A 17,678-nucleotide genomic window follows, 5' to 3' on the forward strand; every position below is an offset into this window, starting at 1 on the left:
CATGCTCTAGCTTTAGTTCTTCAGCCTAATTCTGTTCTTTATATTGTAATTCAATTAAGTTCTCAGTGCTCTAAAATATGAAGATATTGTTTACAGTGTGTGTATCTATTTGCGTCTTTCATGAGCCTGTCTATATTTCAGTCGGCCTCTCTCTCAGAGCTGTCCCAGGCCCAACTCCATCCACCTCAACTTCTCTCATCTATTGAGAGGTAATAAATGCAGACACAATTATCTTTATAACAATCTCTTTTACTCAGTTTCCATTTTTTCTCATTTTTGGCCTCCGTCTCTCCTCTCTGCCTCAGTGGCCACTCCGAGACTTCAGGTATGAGTGATGGCAACGAAGGAGGAGGAGGGGGCCGTCATGAGGGGCGCACTGCAAAGCGACATCAGAGACGTTCTGTACGAAGTCGATCACGCCATGAGAAGACGTCAAAGGCGAAGCTCAATGTTCTGAATGTAATAGCACCTCTTATAAAGTCATAATTAAGGAATAAATCTTTTCTTGTACCCATTGTGGATATTTATTGACTGTTGGAAAGTTATGAGCTGCAATAAAAGTAATGAAAAGATCTACTCGAGACACAAATCCATGTTCTCCTCCTTTCTGATTTCTTCTCTTTCTGTATTTGTTTTGTCTTTGTACTGATGTGTGCCTTGGTTTTGTGATCTGTGTGTGTTTGTGTAGATCTCCAATCGCGGCGACAGGGTAGCAGAGTGTCAGCTTGAGACCCACAACAGGAAGATGGTGACCTTTAGGTTTGACCTAGATGGAGACAACCCTGAGGAGATCGCTCAGATCATGGTAGACCCACTGTAATACCACTATTGACTATGATGTTTTCACTCATTCACTTTCTCCCACACATCATATTAATGTTAACAGCCCTGTATTGCCTGTAATAGGCTTCACACGGCAGTTTACGTGCAGTCTCTTATTTGAAGTACACATAATTGCTTTGCTTTTGTCCTTGCACTTTCATGGAGAGAGTCCTCACCAGGCTCCCACACAAAGCAAAATGACACCTCTGTGGCCAAAAACTGGGAAAGCAAAAAAAAAGCCATACGTTTCATACACATAAACATAGTGTACACACATCTGAATCGGTCTTTTTCATTGTGTTTGTGTGTCAAGGTCCAGAGTGAGTTTATCCTGGAGAGTGAGAGGGAGTCGTTCATCGAGCAGGTTAGAGAGGTGATCGAGAACGCTGATGAGAAAGGCCTGGAGAGGGACAAAAACAGCCAGGTAAATACAGCACTGAGACGTCTTGTTTTGGTTTGAAAGTTGCTGATGCCCAGCTGCAAAAGAGATGTTTTGATTTAAACACTGGCAAGATGACTGCTTTTACAGTATTACAGTGAGATGTAAAGTGAAGGTAACAATAAAAAAAAGTAAAAAAGCTTCTTCTTTTTCTGTCACTGTCAATTATTCAGTGTTTTTACTGTGTTGTCTTATTGATCTACAGATGACAGGAGACATGGAGCAGCAGATTCCTGCTATATCTGTTCCCATGCCAGGTAAAATGACATTTATGATAACCATAATGTCTCTCTTTTTTCTGACGAAGTGTTGTTTTCACTCTGGGACGTGCCACCACTGCTTTATATCTATCTATGATCCTTTCTTACCAGACATCCCTTCCAGTGCAACTGCACAGGTGGTTCATTCAGCAGGTCGGAAGTTCATCGTCAGCCATGTACCTGAATCCAGGCTCAAGGAACCAATGTTTCCAGCCTCTCCTTCTATCCCTGCACCTCCTGTTGAAACAGGTAAGGGTTGTGTGTATGACCTGAACCATGGAAAGGATGTCTCTCTTCTTATCTAGTGATTATATTATTTGTATGACCATATACTGCACTGTCCCTGAAAGGTACCAACGACTAAAGGCAAATACTTTGAATGTGTTAGCTTACTTGACTAACCAAGCTGACTCTGATTCAGACGAGGAAGACCCAGATCTCTTCGGACTAATTCACATGAAACACACCCACACACATACACACATGGTGTATCTTTCTTTCAAAACCAGAAAGAGCTGCACTCATTCTCTCTGTTAGCTGGGATTTGCAGGAATTCATCAAAGAACAAAGGCACAGTGACGAGGAAACGCTTTGTGGCTTAAAGCTGGGTTTTTATTGTCTTTCAGCTTCTGCAGCTTCTGCTCCAGCGCTGGCTCCATCTCAGACTCCAGGCCATAGTTTGGGGTTGTCCCAGTCTGCGGGACCAGTCAGCTTACAACAGGCCTTCTCTGAGCTCAGACAGACCCAGAATCAGTTTGATCCAGGACCCAGCACCGCCCCAGCTTCCATCCACTCCACACATCCTCTTCGGCAGTTTGCAGCTGCCTCTGGCCCATCACAAACTAGCACAGTCACTCCAATTGTTGATCCTGCTGCTGGGCATGTCCTTTCTACACAGGACCAAGTCTTAGATGGTTCTCTTCCTCCCCCTTCGTCAACCTCCCCTCCCTCGTCTGTTCTTCTTGTCTCTCTCAGCCCTCCCTGTTCCTCCTCTCCTCCTGCTACTGTGGTAAATCAGTCCATCCTTCAGTCACAGGTACTTTCACAAGCAGGGATAATGGCCGTCCCCCAAGCCCAGGCACAGGTGCAGGCCCAGGTCCATGGGCAAGCACAAGTACAGCCCCAGCCTTTCACCCTGCCCCAGCCCCAGACTGTCCCTCCCGTCATTGCTACTTCAGTACCTTCCACTTTACCACCGGCAAGCATTTCTAGCATCCCCCCAACAATGCTTACTTCCCCTCCTCCTGTCCAGGCGGTTCCCCTTGTATCTTCCCCTCCCTCCTCCACTCTTACAGCCAGTGAAGTCTCCCCTGATCCTCAGTTAGTCTCTCCCACCTGCTCCCTAACTACCTCACTCTCCTCCTCTGTCATCCCCACTACTGCCATCCCAGGCCCCCAGCTCACTCCCTCTGCTGCCTCCCACCCCACTCCCCCTCTCTCAAGCTCCTCCACTGTGGTGCTCCAGCCAGTGACCACAAATGTTCCTGCAGTCCAACCAACCTTGGTCCATGCCCAGCCACAGACAGCAGCCCTGCCCGGACAAACTCACACACACTGTGGGGAGTGCGATGCAAGGTGAGAGGGGCGCCGATATGTCCGAAACAGTTTCCAGGTGGCTGCAGTCAGTTAGAATCTGGAAGACACTATTTTAAATGAAGGGGAAAGAAAAGGTGAATTAATATCTTCCAACCTCTGATTGTCTGAACACAGTGAGCAAAGCCTTGGTTGCAAAAATTGCATAGTAAATGGCAATCACAACATTAAGTCAAATGTGATGAAAACCACATTCACACAGTCTGCATACAACACTCTAAAGTCTAAATTTGATTGTTCCTTATTTTAAGATCTTAAGTCATTTATTTGAGCATTAATTCATTTGTCAGGTGTGAAGCGTTTGCTGATGGACAGGGCAAACCAGACGACATTCAAGCTCTGGAGATGAAGCTACGATCTCTCTTTATGGACCCCGGTGGAGGAGTGCCCTCTACTCAGGGAGATAACTTGGCAGCAGACCTCGTCTCCGGAGCCTCTGTGGCAGGAACCTCATCCCCAATGGGCCCATGCTCTACCTCCACCACATCTGTCTGCACACCTGGTTCCAGCCTGCCAGCGAATCCTCTTCAACCTCCCTCCAGCCTAGCTCTGGGGTCACCTGCTCCCATCCAGGGCCCTGGGACACCTATCTCCACCCCTGCACAGACTGGTTGGTAGAATAAATGTGCTGCCTTATTCTACAGGTCTGCTAGTGTTAGGTAACCTGGGTTTTTATTATGTTACTCTCTGACTTGATTATTTCATTTTCTGTAGTCATCCCTGCCTCATCCTTTGGCCAGACCACTCCATCTAAACCCCCCTTAACCAGGGTCCCGGTGAGTCCTAGAGTTTTTCAGTATATGGAAATGTTGATTATTTAAGAAGTTAAACTATTCATTTTATTTATTGATTGATATAGTTAGAGTGAAGGTGTATGTTTTAGGTAAAACCACCCAGCTATTTTACACTGCTACACTTTTCAACGTTAATAAGTCGCAGATAAAACTGTTTCCACATGTTTCTGGTCACTTTTTTCACTTTTTTCACAAGTCACGAAGCATGAAATTTTCTTCTAACATTCTCCCCATTGAACACTATTCTCATAACCTCCTCTACAAATCTTTTTCTCTCTTATTTCTCCCACTCTGTTTTTTCATCACCTCTCTTCATCTGGGATTAGGCCAGTACTCCTCCTTCAGAACTCCTGCCGTCCTTCCCTGGACCTTGTGTAATACAGGTGTATTTTGCTCATTTTTAAGAGTGCCGTCTCATCTGCAGTGCAGCCCTGTACTCATATTGAGCTTAATGTGTTTGTTATATGTGTATTGGACATGGGTATGTGTTGCTTATAAATTCTTCTGCTTATGTCCTTTCTGCTTGATTAATTGTGTGTTCATAATGCATATTAAAGTTAATACCTGCTACAGTATAAACCACAACCCTGAAAGTAGATTAAGGATTTAAGGAATTAAAACAAACACAAACCAGATATTAGATTTCATCTCCGTTATAAACAAATCTTTCTTCACTCGAACACATAGCCTAAATTCTAAAGTCAATACTAAAATAACACGTCACAATAATTCAGATGGAAACAAAACAAAAACAAAACAACAATACGAATAAATTAAACAGGTAAGACATTATTAAAAAGCAGTTGCTGTGAGGTTTAAAATCCCCGAGAGATACAGAGGCAGTAGTCAGACAGGGTGACACAAGGTACCTAAGGACAGAGAAACAGCAAACTGTATTAAATTTCCAGACTATTTCGTTGTGGCAGCCAACATTGCTCTACCTGTGTTTGTGTATGTCTGTCATCAAAGGAAAAGAGTCTGATTCAATTAAATGAAATTTAGAGGCTATGCAGAGCTTTGTGTAGCCATTAGGGCTGGGCAATACTGTTGAAAATTATTAATAAGGATACTTTAGAATTTAAAAAGTAAAAGTAAATACAATTATTGAGAAAGCAAATATTTGTGGTGCAGATATTCAAATATACGACCAATATACATACCAAGCCTTCCTAGTGTGTAAATCAAGAAATTTGGAAAAATATATATTTGGACAGCAAATATTTGTAGAATGGTAACATAACCAAGTCAATAAATGAATATATTCAATCCCAGCCCTAGTAGGCACGTATATGCTTTTGGCTGACCCAAGCTTATGTTGCTAATTAACCACAGTGGCCAATCCCGTGTGTGTTTTACTTATTTTTGGGTATAATTTGGTGTGTAATTGTTTTTGTGTGTAACTAAAAGCGCTTGTGTCTTCCTTCAGTCTCAGCAGCCTCTAGAGGACCTAGATGCTCAACTGAGGAGAGCACTGAGCCCAGAGACTGTTCCTGTTGGTCCACACATACAGGTACTCAGACATGTTGGTGTGGTAACTTACACTGACATAAACACTGGATATATACATTCTACTAATTGTGTACATTTACTAACGTGTTTTTTCCTCTCCATGGTAACTATCAGGCCTCTCATAGTGGCATACCTTCAATGGGACATTCAAGTATGTACAATATGTTTACTAAACCTATGTGTCTGTATCTGTCTTTTGTCTGTATGTTGTCTAAAATATCTAAACATCTGTTTTCAGTTCCCTTCTCTCTGGAGGAAGAAACTGTGTCGTCTCCACCTCTTCCTGCAGGTGGAATCAAATTGGGAAGATTTCAGGTAAACAGACCCTACATACACACATACACTATTGAACATTGACATAATAAGAGCACACTAAATCCCAGCCAGGAATCTGGGTTTCCTTTTAAAACTAGAAGGAACATTAGTGAGTTGTGGTTGGAAGGTTAATGGGAAAGACCTCGAATTTGAATCAGCTCAGTTGAGAATGTATTGAACAGTTAAGGAGCATGTCTGCCATCTTTTTCACTTTCCCATTTTTCTGTTCAGGTCTCTTTAGCTCCTGAAGAGCCTCCTGTCCAACACCCAGCCTGCACCGAATCTTCCTCCACCACCTCTTCTTCTTCTTCATCCTCATCCTCCAGTCTCTCCAGCCCAGACAACACATTTCACAAGGACTCTGCATCTCCTCTGAGAGAGGGAGGAGGACAAGGAGGAGATGTTGTGGACGGACTCTTAAAGAGGACTCTGGGAGGATCCCATCACCCCTCCCCCCACACTTCCCCCTGCCCCTCCCCTAAGCCTACCACTACCATTGGACGCTTCCAGGTATTTCTGCTATGACCGGTCAGAAGGTCTCCTACACATTGAAAAGCTTAATAAAAGACTTGTAAAAAGGAGCCTGCTATTATACAGCTTTTCTATATTCAGAAGCAAACTTACCATCAGGCAAGGTAGGCAGTTGTGTGGGGTCCACAACAACCCGATGCTATGATGGACCTGGTTTTGTGCAGAGTTTGTCTTACCTGGCAAAATGTACTAAAAGCACCTCATCTATCACACACCCCCAAACCTGAACATTAGAAGGTTTAGTGCTCACCAAATCTAGCAAATGTGTGTTCACTCTTTACTGGGTAGCACAACAGTGTGAACAATAGTTATCAAATGGAAATATCCTGGTGGGGATAAAGGAGGAAGAAGACAAAAAGAGCAAATACAGCAGAAGAAAAGTACAGTGCAATATGGTGATCCAAACAATACATACAGGAACAGGTCCATTTGCACAATAAGGTGCATGCTGCAAATACTGTCAGGCTTTTAATTCCTATAGCACAGATAACACTGAAAACTCAATGTGATGATAAATAAGTTCTTGTTTTACTGACGACCATGGGGACAACCAAGGCTCAGTTTGAGTCAAGAATGAGTTAGTGTGGTAATGATTACACGGTCAAGTTTTTATGCATTTTCTTCCACGTTAATAAGCTAGGAGTTCTATATTTAATTCAGTCTTCTTCATCACTAAATCCACCTTTGTCTTGATTTTAGGTCACCACCAACCCTGTGGACCGTGTTGGTAGATTCTCAGTCAGTCGTGCCCGGGAGGAGAGCCTCGAGTCCAGGCAAAGTCCTCCACCTACTGCCCAAACTGCTAACGGTCCCAGTGATCCGGGGCAGATTGTGATTCCAGACTCCACTCACAAAGCCTCCCTGCCAAGTCTAAACAACAACTCCTTCAATAACTCCTACTTCAGCAGTGACAACGACTCTGAATTTGAGGATGAAGACTTCAAACGGGAAGTCAACCGCCTCAGAGATAAGTAAGTTATCCCCTCTTCTCTCTTGAAATCAACAGTCTCTTGTTTCATCTCTATAACAAATTGTAAATAGTAACATGAATTGCTTTGGAGAAAACAACATTTTGCTGTCTTCTTCTTTACTTTATTTTCTTTAGTGCTTGCATGAAAACAGTAGACCCGGCCCTCCACCTTTCTCCCTCCAACCTCAACTTCACTATACATTTCTTTTACCTGTCAATAGATTTTTTTAATTCCATCCGTCTCCCACTAGGCACATGCGTGAGATCCAGGCCCTACACTCCCGCCAGAAGGAGGAAATAGAAAGCCTTTTCACTAGACTGGGAAAGGTAATTCACCTTAGTTACATCAGTAAAAAATGGATTACACTTTTAGCATCTTTACATACAGATCAGTATGTCATTCTTTCGTTGGTAGGTTCCTCCGGCAGCAGTGCTCCCTCCAGTCATAGCCGTAACTGGCCGGAGGAGAAGGCCTACCAAAAGCAAGTCTTCCAAATCGTCCAGAACCAGCTCTACGCACGGCAGCAAGAGTCCATTACAGCCAGGTAGGCTCTTGTTTGAACATTTATATCAAAGACTCACTTCACCCAAATTCCAAAAACAGATCTTTTTCACTTGTCTCTACTAGTATCAAGCCAAGCAGATGCTTTTGTTCCATGAAATTTGGTACAGACATTCATGGTTCCAAGATGATGAATCCTACTGACTTGAAGATCACTTGACCATGAGGTTAATATTTGTGGTTTGCTGAATTGTCTCATCGACTTATGGATGGATTGCCATAAAATCCTGTACAGCTATTTATCACCTCCCAAAAAAAAACAGTAATTTGTAACAACTTTGGTTGGGTCAAAATTTAAATTTGTTTGATTTATGATCACAAACCTGCAAAGAATGACATTCCATCAGCCTCGGCTGCACTTTGTGTTCATGCTTGCACATGTAACTAAGATGATACCTGTTAAACATGAGCATGTTTGCATTGTTGTTTTTAGCTTGTTGAAATTGACGCCTGCAGATTGCTTAAATGTAAATTTTGAAAGCTGTGGGCAAATGAACTATCTGTACAGATTAAGTCATAATATCATAACTAGATACCACCAGAGAAAGGCGAGGTAGTATGTACTGTATTTGTTACATGGTTCATAGCAACTTAGCACTAATAGATTCACCTAAATCTGCTTTACTCAGGACGGTCCAAAGCTTTTACCCTAACTTGACATTGTCTCTGTGTTTATGCATTTGTGTGCGTGTGTGTGTATCTGCTTGGTTATTCGTGCATGTGGGTGTACGCTGGAGCAGGCTCGGAGCTTGAAAATTTCTGACTGCTTTCCCCGTGTATTTTTTTTCTCTGTGTGGTTTATTGTGGGGGTGTCTGTGTAAATGTCTGGGATGACCTACCTGTCTATAATCATTGTGTGTGTGTGTCTGTGTCTGTCTCTGGTCTCTATGGTGCATTCCCTGTCCTCTCCTGCCTATGCCTTGTGCTATATCCAGGCAGCACTTTATCCGCCCAGAGCGTCCCGACCATGTACCCTGGCCAGCTGGCTCTGTTAGCCCCTGGAGGATTAGCCGATTCAGCCAGCAGCACACTGCTCGAGCCCCTCAAACCTTCTCCTTCCAGTGACAACTTGTGTTCAGCCTACACCAGCGAGGCGGCACTCTCTGTGCCGAGCCTGTGTGCTCCCACCCCAGGTAGGCATGCCTCTCACAGTGCAGCAGGCCTCCTCAGCTACCACACAACATGTATAGTTAAGGAGAATGTTGAATTCACCCAGACAATACAACTGTCTTCCACTCTTTGCATACAGACAAAGACAAATGCATGCAGCGTTTTGTCTTCACTCCCTCACAACAGGACACTCCTCACCTTTTCCCTGTCTTTTCTGTGTGAAGCAGAATGACTGACTGACTGACTGACTGTTCACTTCCTTCTGTGTATCCTTCACTTGTGTCTCTTTTCTTCCCTTCGCATCTGTTCCTTTTCTCTCTTCTTCTTTTCCTTCTTTCTGCTTTTGTCTTACTTCTGTCTTTGTTGCTCTCCTTTCTTCTCCTTTTCTTGTCTTTAATCTTCGTTGCCTCCTTCTCTCTTCTTCTCTGCACTTTTCTATTGTGTCCTCTCTCCTTCTTTCCCTTCCTTCCTTCCTCCCTCTCTTAGGCTGTGTAAAGTTCAGCTGGGGTTCGGAGCGTTTGGCCTTCAAGCCTGGCGGCAGGAGGACGCGCTTTCTGAGTACGCCCTGCTTGGCTCTTTGTGTGTAACGCTTTCTTTCTTTGCTCTCCTCTTTTATCCGTCATTCGTACTTATTTTGTTGAATTTTCTTTTTTACTTCTGTGTCCGTCAAGTCACGGTCTTCCCGTCTTTCTGTGGGTTTTCTTCTTGATGGAGAAAGACCCTTTGCTTCTGATATCCTGCAGTAATCAGATAAATTCGAAAAAGCTTTTAAAAAAAATAGTGAAAACTGACCATGTATCATCATACTTTCACTTTTCTGCCAGGAGCTTTCTTTCTTTCTTTCTGTCCTTCAAACCTTTCCTAGTCATCACCTGTGCATAGTCATGACCTAACATACTTAATCTGGTCACTAATAACATGATAGCATCATGGTTGATAGAAGTGACACAAAAAGATTTCAGATGCAGCAGTAGAGCAGCTTGTGTGTCTGTGTGTATTTATATTATAGCCATTTAGTTTGTTCATTATAAAGTACCAGTAACACTATGAGTCTTTCTCTATGTCTAATTAGCTGAGATAAATGATACAGTTTTCAATCATTAAGGCTTCCCTTTCTAACCTCTGTCTAAGTAAAAACAAGCAGACTAACAAGGAAAGACAAGTTGAGACCTGGTGACTTGGAAATTCTGTTGTACAATTTTGTTTTTTAGTAGGAAATGTATTATTTTTAGATAAACTTTTATGAATTAAGCACAGTTTTGTTTTAATACTGTGCATCCATTTTTATTTATGATTTATTCATAATTAAGACGTTTTTCTTAAACCTTATTTGAATTACAGTTTTTTTTACAGTCGTGTTACAAAGTCAAATGTTTGTGCTTGATGAAGGGATGTTTATGAATTCTTCTGAACCCTCTGCAGCTCAAGCTTTCTCCCATCCTTCTTTCCCTACCTCACTCTTTATCCTCACCCTCTTTTTCCCCTCACCTGTCCCCTGTCACCGCACAATCAGGAGGGAAGAGAGACAGACCTGGGTCTCAGTGCTCTTAACTTGTTCTTGTTAATAAACATGTAGCTTGGGAAGAAAAGTACATATTACTGAAGTCAAATCCATGTTAATGGATTATCAATTATTTTATCATTGAACAAATTAGAGCTATGGATTGTAGTTCTGACATCTGGAACAAAGCTACTTAATACAGTACTGTACAAAAACCTTAGGCCACCACAGAATTTGTTGTTTTGGCAATGTTAACACGAACATATGTATATTTATTTCTTAGTTTCCTTATTATAATACAACAAGAAAATATTAACAGTATTAAAACACAAAATATTAGTAAAAAATATTTGCTTTTGTAGGCTAAAGTGACCTTTTGTAGTGGAATATGGAGAGGTCAAGGACAAAACAGGAGTGGAAGACCTGTCAACATTTGATGAGAAGTGTTTCTAGTTTTTCTGATGTAAAACTGGGAAATAAACATATTCAGCCATCACAGTACTGCTAAAAAACAAATCTAATGGTGGCCTAAGACATTGGCACAGTACTCCATATATTTGAATCTTATGTGGGACCCAGATCTGGAACGGCCCTGTGAGCTGTAGAGAGGACTCAGAATCACATCAGCATGAGGTGTTGGTTACCCAAAAGCATCTGCAAGCCACAGTACACAGGCATGAGACTGTTTTACGAGCAGATGATACTGGTTTAATACTATGGACGAGAAAGTCAGTTTTTGATTACTGTTAATTATATGTATTGTCTTCAAGGGGTTTAATTCCAGAAATATTTATCTTTTAGCATTAACTGTCACTTGTTGCTAAAGGAACTGTAGCTTGGTGTCTATACTTCAGAAGGTTTCTCTGTTAGCATTTAAAGATGGCTGACCTGTGACTTGACATCTGTGATCAGTCCTCCTCACAGTGCAGCATGCAAACCACACATGAAACACATCATTCCACATCATTGTACTTGTAAATAAGTCAAAAGTACATGTATGTGCTACAGCTGCACATTGATATCACATCTGATATGCTTTTGGTTTCCAAAGCTCACTGAGCACTGTGTGACAGCAACTGATCTACTGCATGTTGAGATGTTATTGGGCAACCCAACCCCAAAGTGTTGTTTGTTGACTATATCCGCTTCGAGTAATCTCCCTCAGATGCATTGTGTTTGGTTGTTGGGTGTTATGGGTGCGCTTTAACTCTGACTCTCTCCCAATCCTCCAATCGTTGTCTTCTGGCCGCACAGGGAAGATGGTGAAAAAAGTCTGCCCCTGCAACCAGCTCTGTAGTAACTATCTCTCTTTTTGGTCTTTCCTCCCTCCATGCATCCTCCTCCATCTTTGCTCTCTGATGCTTCCTCCCACCTTCTGATGTCTTGTAGATTTAAACTTTGACAGCTTCTGACAGATCGGCAATCAGATCAAATCAGTTATTTCAGCTATTATGTCTAAGATAAACGTCATAGTCTGATTTTTGATATTTTGGTGCAGATTTTTTTGATAATAAATCACATAGAGCCCAGTTAGAGCTCTGAAATGACTGGATTGACCATGCATCACATGCAAACTCACAGTGCATGCACCTGCAAGCTCTCACACACATACTCAAACCTACACCAACTCACATGTTTGCCTGTATAGCTGTTTACCACACTGCCCCCTCCCTTTACTCTCCTCCCCCCATCATGGCTTGCGGCCTGGACTACATTACTGCTGCAGTCAGTCATGACTCAGCATCTCCTCATTCTTATTTTCCTCCATTTTATTTAGCATGACACAACAGTTTCTGTCAGACCAACTGTACGATTAGTGATGCTGGCTAATATCTGCATATTTTGTGCATCTTTTTTTTGTGCAGAACCTCATGTGAATAAATCAAATAAATAGTTAATAGCTAAGCTCATTTGGTCAACATGGCTTTGAATATCATTTGTTTGCAAAGGAAATGCATCAACTCCTTTAATCTGAATCTTAAGAAAGGGTCAGGGGAAAAAAAACACTGTCAACTATGTGAAGTTGTGCCTTAATCCTTATTTTGCTTTTGGCCTGATTGATGTGATTACACATTTTTGTAAAAGATGCAGTGCATGAGCATAATCACAGTCTTGTCTACGATACTGGGGATCCAGCTTTGATTGAAGTGAAACCTTTAATTGTGCAAGTCGGTGACAAAATAACCTGAACACTGTGTGCAGTGTACTATAGTTCCTTTCTCCTTTTCACCTGTCAGTGTATCGTGATTTATACTAGTTTCCTCTTGGCTTGGTGAAGAGGGACTGGCATGAAAACATAGGATGAGTGATAGGATGATTATAGTAGTGGCATCATATGTAACCCAAATCTATGTACAGTACATGCCTGCACCTTTGCATTTTTCCTGTATAGAGTTTGATGCTGCAGGTTAGTAATGAGCTAACTGCTCATTACTGCTGTTGTAGAGCTTGAGTGCCATCTGGTGATCCAAAAATAAATTACAAGTCTCCCATCAGTGGGGCACAGGGCAGTTGTGTTCAACAGCAGGACTCAGTGGCCTCAGCATAGTTTTTGTTGTGTAGGAGCATTTTGTAGGAATGCTGGACATGTCAGCTTTCCAGATTGCCCACTGTGTCATTAATCTAATACTATATTATATATCAAAGTTTGGCATTTGTGTGTTTGTTGACCCTTGAGCCCTTCTGCTTTTCTCTAGTATCATAATTTGCCTCCTGTTTCTGATGATCATATTTATTTCTATCATTAAAACTAAACAATGCTGTGATCATGCTGAACTGCCCTAAAACATTGACCTGACCAGCCTCTGTTACCATGTAACCGCCCTTTTTTCATAGTCAAAACAGGACTTACATTAAAATTCATTCATCTTATTGTTTAAACAATACCTGACATGAATTCATCACCTCTCTGTCTCCTCACAGGGACCAATAGCACAAATGCAGTGGGCGGTTCAGGTGGTTTGAGTCAGAGCCAGGGGGGTTCTCAGTGTCTGCCCTCCAGCATGTCAGCCCCTCACCAGAGGAAAGGAACCTTCACCGACGACCTCCATAAACTGGTGGACAACTGGGCCAGAGATGCCATGAACCTCTCACAGGTGTACTGCCGTTTTCTGATTCATGCCAGCACAAGTCGTTTTGAAAACAGTAAAAGTATGACCTGAGGATGCAGAAGTAGTTAACTGCATCTGTGTGTTTCCTGTTAATTCAAGCTGCTTCCTCTTTTCCTAGTTTTTCTCTGTGTTAATTTAATGAAATGTTCGACTTTTTCCAGGGTAAGAGAAGTGCCAAACAGCTGCAGCAGGCCCCAGCACAGGGGCACAGCTACGAGGTTAGCCTATAACACACACTACACACACAAACACACACACGGGTTATCTGCAAGTAACTTAAAGAAGGACATAGGTATGAAATCTTAGCACATGCTTGATTTTAATATGCGGTGATATGTCAGCATATGACCAAGATTTATCTCACATTTTGAATCCCCAGGTAATCCAGTCAGCCAGTCTAGGCAGGAAGTACTCAGCCCCCAGCCAGCTGTGTGCCAGCAGCATTGGAGGCTCTGCCCACCTCCCCACAAACCCCACCACCGCTACCTCTCTGGCTGCCCGCAAGGGCTCCCTGTGCAACCCTCCTGCCTCCTCCACTCCGACCCAGCCCCAACCTCCCCAGTTCATCCACTATACCCCCACTGCCGCCTATAGTGCACAATGGTCTGGTCCAGCTCATGGCCTGTCAACCCCTCATCAGGCTCCAGTACAGTCTGGACCTCTACTGGTCAGCACCTCCCAGCCTCTCGGCCCTTACCCCACCCCACAGGGCCAGGTCCCTGGGCAGGGACCACTTCAGGCTTTCCATCTGGCCAGTGCTTTGCAGAAGTCAGTTAGCAACCCAGGAGGACCCAACTTGAGGACCACGTAGGGCTGGGTGTAAGGGCTGGTTTGAATCACAGCCCAACTGGACTGGTGCAGAGAGGGGGGTTTTGAGCTGGATCAGCCTGAGAGGGCTGAAGATCTGGAGAAGCCTGGAGATCGGGGAGTTCAAAATGTTGGAAAATGACCAGTCTGAGAGCAGAAGAGAAAAAAAAGAAATGACGATGAAAGAAGAAACCAGGAAATAGAAGTTATGAATACAGTTTGGCCATCTCCACTCACCTCTGCTTTCATCTGCGTGTGAGAAGCTGTCACAGACAGAAATGCTGCCGCACAATCTCCCTGTCTGCTGTGTTGGACTCTGGGCTTGGGCCAGGCAAATGCTCAAGGATAAAGGAAAGATGAGTGCAATGTTAAAAGGCCAAAGAGGTTCTGACAGGGTGTGGAATTGGTATTAATGACCATGTGTAAGGTATTTTGTGTGGGCTCTTACCTTCATGCTCTAAATTGAGTCTTTACATGATGGGGTGCACAATTGCCAGTCAGTGGTAGTAGCAAGTTATGATATCAGGTTGAAGGGGATGGATGTGGTGGCCAACTTTAGCCCTTCTGTCCACTCAGTGCCTCTTAATAACTTCCTAATGCTAGGGATGTGTGTGTGTGGGAATAGCTGATTGTTACATCTCCACTTTGTGCATATCCAGCCTTTCAAGCACAGCAGCCTTCATTTACAGGACATTCATTGTGTTGGTTTATGTTATGTTGGAGTATTAAACAGTATGAAAATAGAAACATGTAACAATGCAGTTTTTTATCATCATTTAATGAGAAAACTGGTGGACAGGGGGGAGCATGGCTGGCCATCACATTGCATACAGTTGTCTTACTTAAGAATTCAGCATTGACATCAAAATATGCATGAAATCAAACAGGGGCAGTGTTTTGTCAAACATTAGTGCCATTCCTTTAAGTTGAATGATAAAATCAGCTGGGAGCAGAACAGAAGAGACGATTGGAACATCCTACATTCAGTCAGTTCAGGAAGTGGTTTTTCTTCAGTATTTAAAAGCAGCGTTTTTTTTTTTTTTTCTTTCTCAACCATAAAAAAAAGCACAAAGGATATCAAGAACAAACCAAACAACTGTACAATGAGAATAGGTGCAGCCCTGCACTTGGTGGGGGTGTGCGTCACCAGTTACTCCTCTGTTCCTCCCTCACTTTGACAAAGCATTTAAAAAGATAAAGAAGAGTGGAGGAGGAACGTAGATCAGCAAAGAGAGTGTTCATTTTGAGTAACAGTCAAACAGCTCTTCTGTTTCCTGTTTCACGGCTCTCCCCAGGAGGAGTGCATTGACAGAGTACCGAATGGACAAAACAGACAGTGTGCTACTGCACACCAAACGCCTCTTCACCGTCACGACTCCACCTCGTTCTTCATCCCTCTCTCTTCGCCTCTCTGTTGCCATTTGAAGCAATAACAGCAGAAACCTTTTAGAGGGGAAAAAAAAAACCCAAACATGAGAGAACTCAGCGTGAAAAAGTGGCCTTGTTATCAGAATAATATGAGTCCCTGTACAGTTGGTCTGTGTTTATTTTTTAGAATGTCAGCTATGATGATTCCTTCTTGTTTTTTGTTTTTTTGGTCCTGTTTTGTTTAATTTGGGTCTGTTATGTTGGGTTCGTTTAGCTTGCAGCCCCCAGCTAGCAATCTGACACACACACACACACACACACACACACACACATTTACACACACAGTGCATGAGACATTCATATCGACACACATTATTACATACACGCAAATTCATGTAAATACACACACGTGGTTGGAAGCGTAGCAGCTGTTTAACTGAAATTGAACCATAGACTAATGTCTCAGTTCTTAGTGTCATCATTAGGCTGATTTCAACATTTGGGTTGAAATGATTGCAATGTACATTATTATCATCATCATCATCATCATGTTGTTAATGATTATTATTCTATTTAAAAAGAAACAAAAACAAAGATGTGTTCTGTCAACGGACCTGTTATACACACACATCGGTGTACGATGTGGAAACACTGTGATTACTGTTGTTTATTATTAACAAATGTTGTTGGATAACATTAGTTTTAGGGTGAAATGTCACAAATAAAACAACAAAAGCATGCAAAGAGCGGTTCGGGGCCCTTTCACTTTCAATTCACTGCTATGCGCAAATGGATTTTCATCAAAAATGTGAAAATTGAAAACTCCTCTTTTCAGTAAATTTCATTAATATAAAGATTTAACCAATGCCTTACCAACAACCAATCTACTGCAGCTTCAGCTCATCTTTATAGCTCAATGAATTGAAAGTCGAAACTGACCTCCCAGCCCGATTATAAAGACAAACTGGAGTGAATGGCAGGATAGTTGATATTTAGATAGTAAAGTGATGCTAGCTATTTTTTCCTAATACAGTACTTATGTATCAGACACTTTAAATAGCTCTCCTGTTCCCTTTCTCCTCCGGTTTTGTTAGATGAATGTGAATGTATAAACCAATGGTGTCCATTTTAATGTACTTGAAAAAAAAAAGTCTGTTTTTTATTTTCGCTCTATTTCACGTCCTCGATCCCCCGTAGAGCCTCCAGTGAATACTGGAGGTACTCACTAGTGCCTTGCATCCTTCCTGTTGCTTCTTGGTAGGCAGTTGAGGACTTGGGTTAAAGTAAGCACACTTGACAGCATGACTGGAGAATGTTGGGGCGTCACTTTGAAGTCAGTGGTGATAGTTGCACTCGCTGTGTGCAGGAATAATGGCTGTTATTGTTAGCTACTACTGTGTGCTCTAAAACTGGTTTGTGGTTAATTTTCTTTGTGTATTTTTATGCAAAATGCTAAAATTGGAACTTAATTGCCATGTTCGGTAAAACAGTGAACGATGGAATAACATAACGTTTTGAATTGACAGAAAAATGAGTTGACTCTTACTGTGCTGCCGTCTAAGCCAATGAGATTGACCACTGAAGACTGCGAAAGGCCACCATTTGATGTCAGTGTTATTTCTTTGAAGTGAGGCCCGTTGCTGTGTCTTACCTCCACGCGACGCCTGACTGTGCCCCCTATCCAGTTACACCCCCAACAGGATGGAAGATGGAGAGAACCTGAGTTTATCAGTGCCATTTTTTTTTTCAGGGTTTAAAATATAGGTATGGGAAGAAGGTATTTTTCCGTTTTGAGGAGTTGTAGATTACATTTGAAGCTTGGACCACTCTGTATTTGGAGGCACTGGCCCAGGTGCAGCATGCAGTCAGGGAAGACTGAGTGACGTACAGTGAGCTAAAGTTAAAGGTTTTAGTATGAAGTCATCCACAATTTCATACAGGTTTCTACAAAAACATACATTTGATTTGTGAGTGGCTCATACTAAGC

The 17,678-nt window shown here is 42.5% G+C and overlaps 1 protein-coding gene across 4 annotated transcripts in view; it reads left to right on the forward strand.

Moving 5' to 3' along the window:
- The window catches only part of wnk1b (WNK lysine deficient protein kinase 1b), a 77,627-nt gene extending 61,839 nt beyond the window's left edge, over positions 1 to 15,788 (forward strand). For 2 of the 4 annotated variants that reach the window (XM_026361713.1, XM_026361712.1), the window contains exons 14-34: positions 142 to 209; positions 306 to 459; positions 689 to 805; positions 1,136 to 1,246; positions 1,467 to 1,518; positions 1,633 to 1,770; positions 2,148 to 3,096; positions 3,405 to 3,724; positions 3,829 to 3,890; positions 4,235 to 4,291; positions 5,335 to 5,418; positions 5,532 to 5,568; positions 5,656 to 5,732; positions 5,964 to 6,242; positions 6,963 to 7,234; positions 7,485 to 7,560; positions 7,649 to 7,778; positions 8,731 to 8,928; positions 13,329 to 13,501; positions 13,678 to 13,734; positions 13,896 to 15,788. In XM_026361713.1, coding sequence (XP_026217498.1) covers positions 142 to 209; positions 306 to 459; positions 689 to 805; positions 1,136 to 1,246; positions 1,467 to 1,518; positions 1,633 to 1,770; positions 2,148 to 3,096; positions 3,405 to 3,724; positions 3,829 to 3,890; positions 4,235 to 4,291; positions 5,335 to 5,418; positions 5,532 to 5,568; positions 5,656 to 5,732; positions 5,964 to 6,242; positions 6,963 to 7,234; positions 7,485 to 7,560; positions 7,649 to 7,778; positions 8,731 to 8,928; positions 13,329 to 13,501; positions 13,678 to 13,734; positions 13,896 to 14,327 — 3,843 coding nt within the window. In that variant the 3' untranslated portion in view covers positions 14,328 to 15,788. Of the gene's footprint in view, positions 1 to 141; positions 210 to 305; positions 460 to 688; positions 806 to 1,135; positions 1,247 to 1,466; positions 1,519 to 1,632; positions 1,771 to 2,147; positions 3,097 to 3,404; positions 3,725 to 3,828; positions 3,891 to 4,234; positions 4,292 to 5,334; positions 5,419 to 5,531; positions 5,569 to 5,655; positions 5,733 to 5,963; positions 6,243 to 6,962; positions 7,235 to 7,484; positions 7,561 to 7,648; positions 7,779 to 8,730; positions 8,929 to 9,391; positions 9,485 to 11,660; positions 11,703 to 13,328; positions 13,502 to 13,677; positions 13,735 to 13,895 lie in introns of all 4 variants that reach the window. The other 2 variants (XM_026361715.1, XM_026361714.1) reach the window with 2 other exon arrangements.
- The last annotated feature ends 1,890 nt before the right edge of the window (positions 15,789 to 17,678 follow it).

The sequence above is a fragment of the Anabas testudineus genome, chromosome 23, assembly GCF_900324465.2.
Source record: "Anabas testudineus chromosome 23, fAnaTes1.2, whole genome shotgun sequence".
NCBI classification, from domain to species: domain Eukaryota; kingdom Metazoa; phylum Chordata; class Actinopteri; order Anabantiformes; family Anabantidae; genus Anabas; species Anabas testudineus.